The 14,772-nt window shown below is 44.8% G+C and overlaps 1 protein-coding gene across 5 annotated transcripts in view; it reads right to left on the reverse strand.

Annotated features, from left to right (window-relative positions):
• The window catches only part of LOC133531126 (RNA polymerase-associated protein Rtf1), a 65,936-nt gene that overhangs the window by 28,762 nt on the left and 22,402 nt on the right, over positions 1 to 14,772 (reverse strand). For all 5 annotated transcript variants that reach the window (XM_061869247.1, XM_061869249.1, XM_061869246.1 and 2 more), the window contains exons 10-15: positions 6,335 to 6,476; positions 5,939 to 6,044; positions 4,522 to 4,653; positions 2,702 to 2,830; positions 1,936 to 2,048; positions 759 to 927 (exon numbers count right to left, since the gene is read on the reverse strand). In XM_061869247.1, coding sequence (XP_061725231.1) covers positions 759 to 927; positions 1,936 to 2,048; positions 2,702 to 2,830; positions 4,522 to 4,653; positions 5,939 to 6,044; positions 6,335 to 6,476 — 791 coding nt within the window. The remainder of the gene's footprint in view (positions 1 to 758; positions 928 to 1,935; positions 2,049 to 2,701; positions 2,831 to 4,521; positions 4,654 to 5,938; positions 6,045 to 6,334; positions 6,477 to 14,772) is intronic.

Genomic DNA, 14,772 nt, shown 5'->3' on the forward strand with positions numbered 1-14,772 from the left:
CTTAAAAAAAAAAACCGACTTCAAATATTACCAAAAGCGCCACACATGTACCTATAACATTTGAAGAGGTCCCTCGATTTCTCCAAGATCCCATCATCAGACCCCGACTTGGTGCCAACGGGACCATCTCGGGGTTATACCCGTTCGATTAAAAAAAATTTGAAAATCGGTTCACGATTCTCGAAGATATCGAGTAACTACATACAAAAAAAAACAGTCGAATTGAGAACCTCCTCCTTTTTTGAAGTCGGTTAAAAAGTATTGATCATGTGTCGAAATATGTTATTATTTAGTTTCTTAATTTTTAAATTTTATAATTATATTGTATATTTGTATAGACTATTGTACCTGAATATTTCTACGCCGATGCATGCCGGCAGAATATGCTGACCTAACACCCTCTACTAACCAACATTGTACCATATTCTCAGAAATAAATGATTGATTGACGACCGGTTTGGCGTAGTGGGTAGTGACTGCCTACGAAGCTGATGGTCCCGGGTTCAAATCCTGGTAAGGGCATTTATTTGTGTGATGAGCATGGATATTTGTTCCTGAGTCATGGATGTTTTCTATGTATTTAAGTATTTATAAATATTTATATATTATATATATCGTCTTCTAAGTACCCTCAACACAAGCCTTATTGAGCTTACTGTGGGACTTAGTCAATTTGTGTAATAATGTCCTATAATATTTATTTATTTATTGATTGATTGATTGATTGATGGCAGTAAATTTACTTTGATAATACTAACCTCCTCCATAATGGCTTTTTCCGCTGATTCCACGTTCATCTTCCTGTTTCTATTATTAATGTATGATATGCTCTGTATAGAGGATGTTCTAGTTTTGTCGAGGTGGTTCGCCCGTTCTTCTAACTCTTGTATTTTGGCGTTTAAATCGAATACTGTTTCGTCGTCGCCTCTGTTAAAAAAAAAAACACTAATTAGCAAATAGTACATTACGATACAAGTGCGAAAAATAGGAAATCTACAACTAGTGGGGGTAAATTCAAACAAGAGTGTTTTAAATCGACACGGGTTGCGAACTGCCTATTCGCACATGTGTCGTATACCATTTTACAGTACAGTCAGCGTCAAATACTTCGTAGCAGTCAAAGTGGCCAAAAAGTTCGGTACACCATACTAAATATATGGTGTACCGAACTATTTGGCCACTTTGGTTGCTACAAAGTATTTGACGCTGACTGTACATATGGTGCTATTTTTCCGCACACGTGCGGGAATGAGCACTTTCCGTGCATATGTCGAAACTTCAAAGAGCCATATGTACTGTAAAACGTTGTACGATACACGTGCGAATAGGCAGTTCGCGTCGATTTAAAACATTTATCGCCACTCGTTGCGAATTTCCTATTTTCCGAACTTGTATCGTAAATAACTATTACAGTACATATGGTCATTTAAAGTTGCGACATAGTAATTATCGCACTAGAGCGGTAAAGTAGCACCATATAAGACTAAGTTCATGAAACTGGGTTCAGTAGTTTTACTGTCGGATGATGACATACAGTTATAGACCGAAATAACTTGTAAAATGGCTAAGGGAGATTTATAATGATGCCCAGTGAACGTCAGCTACTGCTCTGTTATTAGGTTGACGGTAGCCACCCAACACATTTTTTTCCTTTAATCATCTTCCTCGCGTTGTCCCAGCATTTTGCCCCGGCTCATGAGAGCCTGGGGTCCGCTTGACTAATCCCAAGAGTTGGCGTAGGCACTAGTTTTTCCGAAAGTGACTGCCATCTGACCTTCCAACCCAGAGGGTAAACTAGGCCTTATTGGGATTAGTCCGGTTTCCTCACGATGTTTTATACATGGTATAATATTTCATACATGGAATAAAAATAAACCTTACATCAAAGAACATAAGGTCGTGTTTTCTTTTCACGCAATCGTATTGCCGTCTCACCTTAGTTGTGCGACGTCTCTTTCTTTCATGAGTTGCGTTTTTTTCATGGCGTAGTTTGTGGGATGTGATCTGAACCTTTCTTTTTCTTGTACTATTTTTTCTACGTCCTCTTCCTGAGAATGAAAAAAAAAATGTAAGAAAAAATAAATTTTATTTAGAATAGCAATATTCGGGGTGATTCATTAATTACGTGACACGTTTCGGGGGTTGGGTTGGTCAAGAAAATGTGACATGTTTTGACCAGGGGGGAGGGTGGAGTCATAAACTATGCGACGTCACATTCTTAATTTTGTTTCGTGTCATAAAATTGCTTTCATTAAAAATATTTTTTATTAATATAATACTTAAATTCGATTTCATTAAAAAACAAAATTGCCTAATATGTGACTCGACGCCTCATTAGGGGGAGGGGGTTGCCAAGATGCGTCAAGGACGGGGGTAGGGGTCTAAAAATCAAATATTATAAATATGATCAAGAAAACACTACTAAAATCAAGGGTTCGTGAAACACCGTGTATTATCCTATGATGTCACTCATATGACAACATAATTAATACAGGATAGCAAAATCTTGAAATCACTAAAGTTAATACGACCATTCACATACAATGTATGCCCCTCTGCCCCCCCCCCCCCCTCCGGTGATGTCAACTTGCCCCCCCCCCCCCCCCCCCCCTAGTTCACTGGCTGGCTACAGCTTAAGTTACCACAAGTACCCAGCCAACTAAATAGTTTCTCTATGACATTTTAAAGACAAATTTCTTACCTTAAACTCATACATAAGCGCTTCCTTAACTTCTAGAATCTTGTTCCTCACAAAGTCCATGGTGGGGGGTTTTTTATTCGCGTCCTTAATAGCTTTGTGCCATTTTTGGAACTCGCTGTCCGTGAACTCCTGCAAATTGAGCTCAATTACAATGGGAATGAGGTTCAGTTTGGTTTGGCCCCGGGTATAACATGAATAAATAAATATTACAGTACATATGGTGCTACTTTACCGCACTAGTGTGAAAATTAGCATATTACGTTACTGTGTCGAACATTTAAAGGGCCATATGTACTGTAAAACGTTGTACGATACATGTGCGAATAGGTAATTCGCAACTCGTGTCGATTTAAAACACTCCCTTCGGTCGTGTTTTAATTGAACGCCACTCGTTTCGGATTTCCTATTTTTCGCACTTGTATCGTAATGTACTATTATAGGGACATTCTTACACAAATTGACTAAGTCCCACGGTCCAAGAAGGCTTGTGTTGTGGGTACTCAGACAACGATATATATAATATAACCCAGACGACGGGTTTGGCCTAGTGGGTAGTGACCCTGCCTACGAAGCTGATTGTCCCGGGTTCAAATCCTGGTAAGGGCATTTGTTCGTGTGATGAGCATGGATATTTGTTTTCTATGTATTTAAGTATTTATAAATATTTATATATCGTTGTCTAAGTACCCTCAACACAAGCCTTATTGAGCTTACTGTGGGACTTAGTCAATTTGTGTAATAATGTCCTATAAAATTAAAAAAAAAAAAATATATAGGTATATATATATATACAAATACTGCTCATAACTGGGATCCGAACCCACGACCATCGGCTTCATAGGCATGGTCACTAGCCACTAGGCCAGACCGGTTGTCAATACCGTGTCGTGGGATTTGTCCTTAAACTACGTTCAAAAGAGAGGTATGGGCAATGTGAATGTCATCTCGCCTTGTGTGGTAGGGCACAGCACAGCAGATGTCATTCCAGATCTAGAGCAGAGCCCAACTGGGGAAGTACCTCCGCCTTACAGAAAACCGCAGCCAAATAACACTAGACCCTACTCATAGTGTTGTTCCTGCTGGTGAGTAAGGTTGCCAAAGCTCAATCCAATCCGCTGTCTAAAGGTTCTTCTTCTTCCTTGCGTGGTCCAGGCATATTGCCACGGCTAATGGGAGCCTGGAGTCCGCTTGACAACTAATCCCAAGATTTGGCGTAGGCACAAGTTTTTACGAAAGCGTCTGCCATCTGACCTTCCAACCCAGAGGGTAAAACTAGGCCTCGTTGGGATTAGTCCGGTTTCCTCACGATGTTTTCCTTCACCAATGCGACTGGTAAATATCAAATGATATTTCGTACATAATAATAATAATAATAATTCATCCTATATACGTCCCACTGCTGGGCACAGGCCTCCTCTCATGTGCAAGAGGGCTCGGGCTATAGTCCCCACGCTAGCCCAATGCGGATTGGGAACTTCACATACACCTTTAAATTTCTTCGCAGATGTGTGCAGGTTTCCTCACGATGTTTTCCTTCACCGAAAAGCTAGTGGTAAATATCAAATGACATTTCGTACATAAGTTCCGAAAAACTCATTGGTACGAGCCAGGATTTGAACCCACGACCTCCGGATTGAAAGTCGGACGTCATATCCACTCGGCCACCACCGCTTATTTCGTACATACGTTCCGAAAAACTCATTGGTACGAGCCGGGGTTTGAACCCGCGACCTCCGGATTGCAAGTCACTCTCACCGCTGGGCCACCAGCGCTTCCATCCGCTGTCTAAAGCACGGGTATGATTTAAAATCAAGTTTTACCTGGTTACTGACGAACTCCAATCGGAAAACTCTATCTTGTGTCCCGTGGCGTAGTTTAAGTCCCTTATTCGTTCTCGTGTTGCCCAGATTGTACACTTTCGCTGTTTCGTAAACATCTATTATTTCTGCTACCTGCAAGATACATATAATTTTCATCACACTTGCTCGAAAAAGTTCTTATTTCATGCAGGTGTACAGTCAGCGTCAAATACTTTGTAGCTACCAAAGTAGCCAAATAGTTCGGTACACCATATATTTAGTATGGTGTACCGAACTATTTGGCCACTTTGACTGCTACAAAGTATTTGACGCTGACTGTACTAAAGACAAAGGCCTATTTTGTTCCCGGGGGAGTTATGGATTGTGAAAAAAAACTATAACTCCCTAGCGACTTAAGGCTTTTTTTTAATTATGTCACTTTTTCATACAAACCAAGTAGCATAAATGAGTTTACTTTTAAAATACTGACGTTATAAACGTCAGTATTTTAAAAGTAAACTCAAAAACATTTAATATTTTTGTTTATGTATAAAATTAAATAATTCGATTAATTTAACAGTTGTTTAAAATATTTTTACATAATTATTAAACGTGGCTGAATGCCGAATAGGTCTGTGCCCTCGATGCTAACCTGTCAAGAAATTTCAAAATGGCGGATGTTTGATACGTCACCGTATTCAAAAATTATTTCGTTTAAAATTTAGTTTTTTCTTCGCAAGTGTGATGAAAAACATTGTGTGTAACTCCGGGGGTAATAATATTGCAAACTCGGATCTTTAATTCCCTCCAGCCTGCGGTTGTCGGGAATAATCACCCTCGTGTCCAAAATTTCACTTACCCCCCCCTCGTTGCACAATGTACTATTAAGATAAAATAGCGACAATACTAAAGAGTAAAAATGTTTTTAAGTAGCTTTATATGCCTTAGAGATAATATGCGAGATGCATTGAAAGTAAGTTACGCAGACGTTTATATGTCATTGTCAAACTGGTGGTCGCCGTATAGATCTTCATTCTATCAAATTATAAAAGGTGGAGTGTAAGGAATGATATCTCCATGTACCAAAAAGTGTCATCAAAAAACCTTAAATAGGTGGCGCTACAGTACCTAGAATACTTGAAAAAAAAAATCATAGACACTTCACTCCAACAATAACTACTCTAGCGCTACTCTGGAGAGATTTGGAACTATTTTTGCAACAGTTCTACCATAAGTGATTTCACTCCATTTAATTCCACACTCCATATATCAAATTTTTATATAGTACTTTTCCAAAAATTTACAAAAAATATTTTTGATAAAAGATGAGCTTTAACTTGCAGCATCGAATTTAATTGCTGTTTCTTTTCCGGCTAAATGGTTTTAAGTCATGTTACTAATGTATATATATATATATTTAATAAAAATATTGTCTTACCCTATATACAGGATTTCCATTGTTGTTCCCGATACCGATGCGGACGAAGCACCCTGTGACTACGCGAGCGAAGAACGGTAGGTGCACTAGTCTTTCTAATTTAAACCTGCAAAAACATACATACATTTTTTTATGAAGAAAAAAATTACTGCATTAAAAATATTTAACAAAAAAAATTTAACCATACAGAAAACCGCAGGTAAATTACACTAGACCCTACTCAATGTTGTGTTCCTGTCGGTGAGTAAGGTTGCCAGAGCACAACGAGGGTGCGGAGTGTTAGGGTCGGCAACGCGCATGTAACTCCTCTGGAGTTGCTGGCGTCCACATGCTACGGGGACTGCTTACCATCAGGCGGGCCTATATGCTTGTTTGCCAGAAGGTAAAAGCACATACCTGCTTAGCCTAAGTTTGTTGATCTGATCTCTGCTGTCCGCGTACTTGACTTCCTTGACTTCTTCACGTTCCCTCTTCTTCTCCGTTTCTTCTCCACCGGTCGAGGAAGAACTTGACGACGCGCTGGATCGACGACCGCGACCTGTATTAAAATAGTATAGATAACAGAGGTTAAAGTTCAAAAAAGGTGGGAAACTTCACGAAAATTTCATAGGAAATTAAGGAAATATTCATCTTGTAAACGGAAAATTTCGATCCCAATTTAAAAATATGAATAATTTCTGAAGTCACTGAAAGGAGCGACTACTCTAATCGACACGAGTTGCGAATTACCTTTTCGCACATGTAGTACATATGGCCCTTTAAATGTTCGACACAGTAACGTAATATGCTAATTTTCGCACTAGTGCGCTAAAGTAGCACCATATGTACTGTAAAAGGTTATGCGATACATGTGCAAAAAGGTAATTCCTTTCCGGTGCATGCGACACTAATCTCAAAATATACCACTGCTCAATTACTACCAATATTATAAAAAACTATTCTCATAACGAATGAAACTCAAATGAACTTGTTACCAAAATGAACCGTTCTCGATTTGCACTTTCCTCAATATGGGCCAATTCCAAATAGACTGAAGCTCATAAAAACCGGTACACAAAAGGCTCTTTTCCCAAAATACCCTAAATTTGAAATACGGGAAAGTATCAGAACACCCGATTTTCATAATAATTGATTCACAAAACGTCATGTTCCCAAAATACACCAAATTCACGATTGTCATACTTTATACGGGTACGGTGCTTTTTAGGGTTCCAATATGAAATATGTATAGGTACATACTAATATATTTATTACAATTTGCTGCAAAATAGTATCGATAAATTGAGTGAAATCTAAAAAAACGTTACCGGGCTCTTTAGTTCGTATCAAACTCACGGCACTTATGTTTAGGAAAGAGATTTTTTCAGCGAAAACTATTTTTGTCGAAAGTACTTGTAATGCACTTATAGCAGCCCGCGGCGCTATATCAGCCGACGATAGCTCAATGGAGAAGGCACCGGGCTGTCGCCACCACTCCTACTGCCAAGACCGTGACCACGGCCCTCTACGTCGCCGCGTGAAGAGGAGCGAATACGATGCGCGAGGAGATAGCTAAATAAACTACTGTTACGCACAAAACTGACTTTTATTACACGCGATACAAAGGTATAAAAATACTCCTACAATCCCTACTACGCGATTGAACCGCTTCTGGTTCTCTTCCGGTTGGTTTCTTCTTGAGGCTTCTGGTTGCTGGATCACTCGACGACTGACTACGATTTCACTCCGTTCCTTCCTCGCTTATATACGAATTTCGTAGAAAAGGAACACCCTTACGATAAGGAGATAAGACGCGTTTCGATTCGCTCTGAATCAAGCCCTCTGATTGGTCGGTTACTTAATTCGGCTTTGTTCGGGTCAAATCGTGTTATCTCGTTATCGCTTACATCACTATAATTCTCACAAATATCTAATTATCGACTTAAATGTTGCATAACACGCTAACTCGGTTACTAGGTCAGTGAAACAAAACAATAACACCTGTCCGACTTGCTTACTTCACGAATACAAAGCCTATTGTTCGCCCGCGCTCGGAACAATAGCCCGTTTCTCGACGGTTTACGGCATGCTATTATCTAATAGCTAGGATTACGATAACATGACCTATATTAGGGTGTTAAGCAATTCACGCTCTACGATTATACGTAACATTCAGTAGTCTAATTGAAGTAATTACTGCGATAATAACCTAAATATGTGCGTCTCATAGTACAACTGAGCGTAATCGAATTCTGTACGGGAAATTGACTGACCAATCACGATCGAGATTTTCTGTCTCGCTGTTTTTTACCTTTCCTTGTCTTTATTTGCGTGTGATTGGCTATAATTATGAACCAATGAATAAGTTTTCTTTATTTTCTTATTCCTTCGTCCATCTCGCTCTTCGAATAAGGAATTGGGATTTAGGGTTTGCGTGACCTAAATATCGAATAATACCTGATATAACTAACGATTACATAATTCTTATGTCTAATAACAATCTAATTATATATTTGCCCTACCTAACGGATAAAATCTTTATTTCGAATACAGCCTTAATCGTATTTAAACTTAACTAATCTTAGCGTCATCTAAGTTTTCAGTCGCGTCGCTAACATTTTGTCCCCGCAGTCGAAGACTCCTGGTGCATGGGTTGCGACGCGATGACCGCCAGTCTGCAGCTCGGCCTGCGTAGCGTCCCGTGCCTCGTCCTGACGTCTGCGGAGCGGACCCGTCCATCGGGGCCTGGATAGACGACCTCGACGACTCCTTTGGGCCATACACTGCGAGGTCCATTGGGTTCAGCGATGATGACCACGTCTCCCGGCTGGATCTGTCGTCCTCCCTCGTCGGACGATTTACGTGGTGCTAACAGTGGGAAGTACTCTTTCGTCCAGCGCCGCCAGAAGTGGTCTGCGAGCGCCTGTGCAGCCTTCCACTGCTTCTTGTCGTTCTCTTCGTAGACTCCGATCATAGGTAGGTTTGCGTTGTGCAGTAGTAGAAAGTGTGCCGGTGTAAGACTTTCCTCGGATTGCGGGTCGACGTTAACGTGTGTGAGAGGTCTTCTATTAACGATATTCTCGATCTCTGCTAATAGTGTTTCGAAGACTTCTGTTCGCGGTGCTCTTGTATGGAATGTGTACGCCATTGCCGTCTTCACGGTACGCACCATGCGTTCCCAAGCTCCGCCTGCAGAGGGATTACCAGGCGGGATGAACTTCCATTCCATCCGATGATGTAGACCGTAAGCACGTAGCTGTGGTAGCCACTGCTTATATGCTTCTCGTAGCTCCGTTGATGCCGCCTTGAAGCATGTCGCGTTGTCGCTGTACATCGTGTGTGGCCATCCTCGTCGCGCAGCGAATCGTCGTAGGGCGAGTAGCGCGCTGTCCGTCGACAAACTATGCACGCTCTCCAGATGGATGGCTCTGGTGACTAGGCATGTGTATAAACAGACCCAGCGTTTTTCTCTTCGCCGGCCTATTGTCACGTACATGGGGCCTAGATAGTCTTGCGCGGTGTAGGTAAACGGTCGTTGATAAGCCTGTAGTCGCTCGGGGGGTAGGTCTCCGAAGGGCTGCGCTCGCGGTGAAGCTCGACGTAGCTTGCAAAGTGCGCAGTCTCTCGCTACGGCTTTCACTATCGGTCGTAGATGCAAAATCCAATAATCTTGACGTAACTGATTTATCACGGCTTCATTATGTATGTGCGCTGATCGTTTGTGGGCTCTCTGAATCAGCAATCGCGTGAATGAGTCTCTGCCGTCCAGTATTATCGGATGTAGTGACGTGTAGAGTACTGGAGCGTTGCCCAATCTCGTTTTCATACGTAGCACGCCGTCGTCGCATAACTCTGGTGCTAGCGTATATAACTTCGATTTCCTGTCGATTTCGCGTCCGATGTGCAGAGTTCGTATTTCGTCTAGAAAGCTTCTCCGTTGACTATTCTGTATCCACATATGCTCTGCTCGCTTAATGTGTTGCACTTGTAGCTGTAGTCTCCTATTCTTGGATTTCAGCTTATCGATGAAAAGTAGCACGTAGGCTGTAGAATTAATCAATCGATCGTAGTTACTGAAGCGACGTATATCGGGTAATACGCTTGATGGCTCCATTTTCGATGTCGTAGTCGATAAAACGATTCCTGACTTGACTTTCAGCTTCCTTTCAGGAAGATCTTCGGTGCGGTTTACTGTAATATCTCGGCTCGGCCACTCCACCTCGGCTAGGTAGAGAAACTGCGGTCCTCTGTACCAATCGTCCTGTATGTCGATCCTCCTTGTAGGCTTGCCTCGTGTAGCACGGTCTGCCGGATTAAGATCGGTCGGTACATATCTCCATGCTTGACGATTCGATTTCTCGGTGATCTCGGCTAATCGATGTGATACGAATGGCTTGTAATTTCGTGCGTCGTCTTTGATCCATCCTAATAGGACTCTCGAATCCGTCCAATATATCACTTCGTCGATGTCGTATCGTTGCTCGTTGCAAATCGTTTCTGCTAACCGTACTCCGATGACTGCTGCTGTTAGCTCCAATTTCGGTACGGATAGCACCTTCAGTGGACAAACTCTGCTTTTGCCCGCTGCTAAACTTACTCGAACCTCTTGCTCTGAGTTTTCTATGCGCCAATATGCTGCAGCGCAATATGCTTCCGTTGACGCGTCGGTGAAAATATGCAGAGTATATTTCGTAGCAGCTCTCGGTGTCTCGTACTGTCGCGGTATGCGTAGCGTAGCTACATGTTTCAGTGCATTCAGCCACTGAAAAAAGTCTTCAGCTTCTTGGTGCGGTAACGGTGCGTCCCAATCCGTTCCTTTTGACCAAACTCGCTGAAATATTATCTTCGCGCTTATCACGAATTGAGCGATAAGTCCCATCGGGTCGTAGATTGACATTATCGCGCTGAGTAACTCTCGTTTCGTCGGTGGTCGCTCGTGATTCTTTACTGCGTCCGGTACGCGCAGCATCTTCGTATTGTATCCTAGAGTATCGGTGCTAGGATCCCAAGTCATTCCTAGAACGGTCTGTTGCTTCTCGCCTAGATGCGTCGGTTCTTGTGCGTGAAGCTCTGGCTCGATGCTCGCTAACAGTCGCTCGCTGTTGCTCGCGTAGCCTCGTAGATGAAAGTTTCCCTCGGCGTGAGAGTCTCGTACCTGTGATGACACTCTCAGTAGCTCATCTTCAGTCTTGTAGGACGCCACATAATCATCCATATAATGATTATTGTGTATATCGTAGACCGCCTCTGGATACTTGTCCTCGTTGTCGGTTGCGTTACGATTGCGCACTGAATGCGCGAGAAACGGTGACGATACGTTTCCGAAACAAACTCTGTTTAGTTTGTAGACTTGCGGCTCCATGTCTCTTCTCGTACCTCGCCACAAGAATAGCTGGCTCTGCTGGTCTTCGGCTCGAATCTGGATTTGCAGAAACATCTCCTGTATATCTGCTACTACTGCGAAGCTCCATTCGCGAAACCTCAGTAGTATACCCAGTAGGCTTTTTAGCAGGTCTGGTTCCGCTAAAATATAGTCGTTCAGACTATTTCCTTGACTTTTCGCGGCACAATCGAATACGGCTCTTCCTTTGCCTTTATTCAAATTGAAAACACTAAAGTGCGGCAAAAACTAAGTCTTGTCGGTTTGCGGTGGTTCCATAATACGCTCGGCATATCCTTTTTTCAGCAACTTCTGAATTTGGGCTTCGTAGTCCTCCGCGAAGTTCTTGTCGCGACGCATTCTCGTTTCCAAGTTATGTAATCTTGAACGCGCCATAGCGTAGCTCGGTGGTAACTTCACGTCGTCTGACGCCCATAGCTGGCCAACCTCGTAGCGATTTCCAACTTTTCTCACGGTTTTATTAAATATGTCGATGGCTCGTTGATCGCTCGGACTCACGTTCTCCTTTTGCGTTACGCCTAACGCCTCGATCGACCAATGTTTCTTCACTTGCTCGTTGAGATCTTCATTCCCCATACGGCAGTGTAACACGGTTTGCTCGTTCGTACGAATGATGCGTGGCATTCTACCGAAAAACGCCCAACCTAGTGGTGTTTTCATAGCGCACGGCTCGTTCTCGCCGCCCTGCCTGATTTCCGTCGGTGTAATCAAGTGACTATAATCACCTCCGATTAACATCTGTGGTACGCCTGTTCCGACGTAGCATTCGTCGCCTAAGTCCGCCAGATGTTTATATTTGAGTAGTTGCTCCTTATTGAGCGACTGTGACCTGATTCCTAGGCCATCTACGGTCTTGACGGTAATCTCGTGTTCGGTACCTCCTTTCGCCGGTCTCACGGTGGCCTTAACAGTCTGTGTTATCGACGTGTGCTTGAGATTCCTTATTCCTCGAATACATAACGGCTCGTCTTGACCCACTGCACCTATCTCATCAGCAACGTCTTGATCGATCATCGACAATGTCGATCCGTCGTCGATAAAAGCGAAAATATGCGCTGTTCCTTGCGGTCCTGTTACCGTTACAGGCAACACTTTCAACAACACGTTGTAGTTCGGGGTCGATGACACGTAGACTCGTGGGTCGTTGTCCTCTCGTTGCGTAACTTGCGTAGATTGCGGCTCTTGTGCCGCCGTCGGCTCGATCGATGCTGTAGTAACTCGCGCTACGGCCGCTCGTTGCGTAGCATGAGTCATCGCCATCGCGGTATTATCACGGGGCTCCTGCGTCGTCTCCGCGTGGAGCAGACGATGATGCACGTGCGGACAGCCTGCCACACCGCACCCTTTCGCCTTGCACTGTATCTTGAGGTGCTTCGCGTCCATGCACCTATAGCATATTCGGTTGAGTTTTGCCCACTCCCATCTTGCGCCTATGCTTTGTGCGGCTAGCTTGCGACATTCCGGCGTTGAATGATTGCCGCCGCAATACAGGCACGTCGACTTCGATGTACTGGCTTGACGCGTCGCATACGTCACCTTCTGTGCTGTGGCGTATCGACCTCCGGTTGTGGTAGCGGGAATCGGATAACGCGGCGCGGATGTATTCGTACGAGTGCCGGTCGCGCGCGCGTTCAGTGCTGCTGACGGTACCTGCGCACGCCTCGGGGCTGCGCGGGCATGACAAAACGCCATTTCTTGTTCACTTTCCTCCATCAGAAAGTCAGCAAGTTGCAGGATCTCGGGTTCGTCGGTATCACGATGATTGCGTGCGTAGTCGCACCACCTGCTTCGAATATGGGGCGATAACCGGTCCGTTACTTCGCGAATCAGCAACGGGTTGTCGGCGTAGTGTCTCCGATCTATATCCATAATAGTGGACACTATGTTCATAATTTTGATTGCGAAGCTGTTGAGATCGTTCGCTGAAGGTCCCAACGCTGGCAGCTTGCGCAAATCTTCGATTGCTCTGTCTAGCAATACTTCACTCCGACCAAATTGCTTTTTCAGTATTCGTATAATCATATCTGGACGAGTTGCGGTCGATAGGACGTGTGACACACATGTCTTCGCGTCCCCGCGTAGCGCCATACGCAGTCTAGCGACGTTCTCGTAGTCGGTAAACTTATATCTTCTCGATGTCTCGGTGTACGTGTTGTAGAAACTTCGCCACTCACTCACATCTCCGTAGAAGTGAGGTAGTTCGAAGATATCCTTCGGTGCCGGTCGAGCCGCCATTTGCATCTTCTCGAATAACTGCAACATAGACTCCGCTACGGTTCCTTCCTGAGTGAGCTGTGTACGCTCCGTGTGCGGCGTACGGGGCTCGATCGGTGGCGATAACGATCGCCGACGGTCCTCGCGGCTCGGTGAGCGACGTCGAATATGCCTCTCTTCCCGCGTGGAGCGCCTTGGAGTCTCGTAATCCGGTGGGGGCTCGTTGGCTAACCTCTTCTTGGACTTGACGGGCTCGGTTAGCGTCTTGTCCTGCGATTCGTCGATCCATGTCAGGATGCGCTGGTGTTGCGGTCCGATTTCGCTCCTATCGGATGCCGCGTCGGATTCACTGGCTTCTGCACGAATTTGCAGCTTCTGGGCTTCCAGCCTCTTCTTCACTAACTCGGCCTCTAACTGCAGCTCCTTCTTCTGAATCTCCGCTAGCCGCTCGCTCGCCTCCAGCTCGGCTTGCGAGAGTCTGGCCTCGATGACGGTACTCGCTTGTGAGCACACGGACTGCGCACGGGTGTGCCTACCCGGAGTGCTCGCCTCCTTTGGAGTATCCTTCGGTCGTTGCGATGTGGTAACGTCTTTAACCACTGTCTTCGAATGACGTAACGGGATCGGTGTAGGTCTCGCAAGACGTCGCAGGCGTTGGTTCAGGTCCCTTCGCCATAGCAACATCGTATCTTGCGAGGGAGACCTCGGTGGCCTCTGGTAGACGTCGTCGATCGATAATGTAGCCGCTGCGCCTAACGGTTCCGCGCTAGCAGCTCGATGGGTGACCGCTGCCGCGTCGGCCGACTCGCCAGGGGGGAGGGGAGGGCGCTCCGCGTCGGCGTCCTCTGTCCTCTCAGCGTGTTCGCGGGCAACCTCACGATGTTGGGCCGCCGCCGCGCCTTCGTCTAGGAAACGCTGCCTGTCTTCGTCGCTCTGTACCGACGTAGCCTTCTTGGTCCGAATTATCGGCATCTTGACGATGTCGCACGATGGGGTTCTTCACGCAGAGTAGAAGCTGATCTCGACGGTCTTGATGGGCTGACAGTTAATCCGGTGCTCGAAGGACCAGGAAAATATAGCAGCCCGCGGCGCTATATCAGCCGACGATAGCTCAATGGAGAAGGCACCGGGCTGTCGCCACCACTCCTACTGCCAAGACCGTGACCACGGCCCTCTACGTCGCCGCGTGAAGAGGAGCGAATACGATGCGCGAGGAGATAGCTAAATAAACTACTGTTAC

Source organism: Cydia pomonella, chromosome 24 (genome assembly GCF_033807575.1).
Source record: "Cydia pomonella isolate Wapato2018A chromosome 24, ilCydPomo1, whole genome shotgun sequence".
NCBI classification, from domain to species: domain Eukaryota; kingdom Metazoa; phylum Arthropoda; class Insecta; order Lepidoptera; family Tortricidae; genus Cydia; species Cydia pomonella.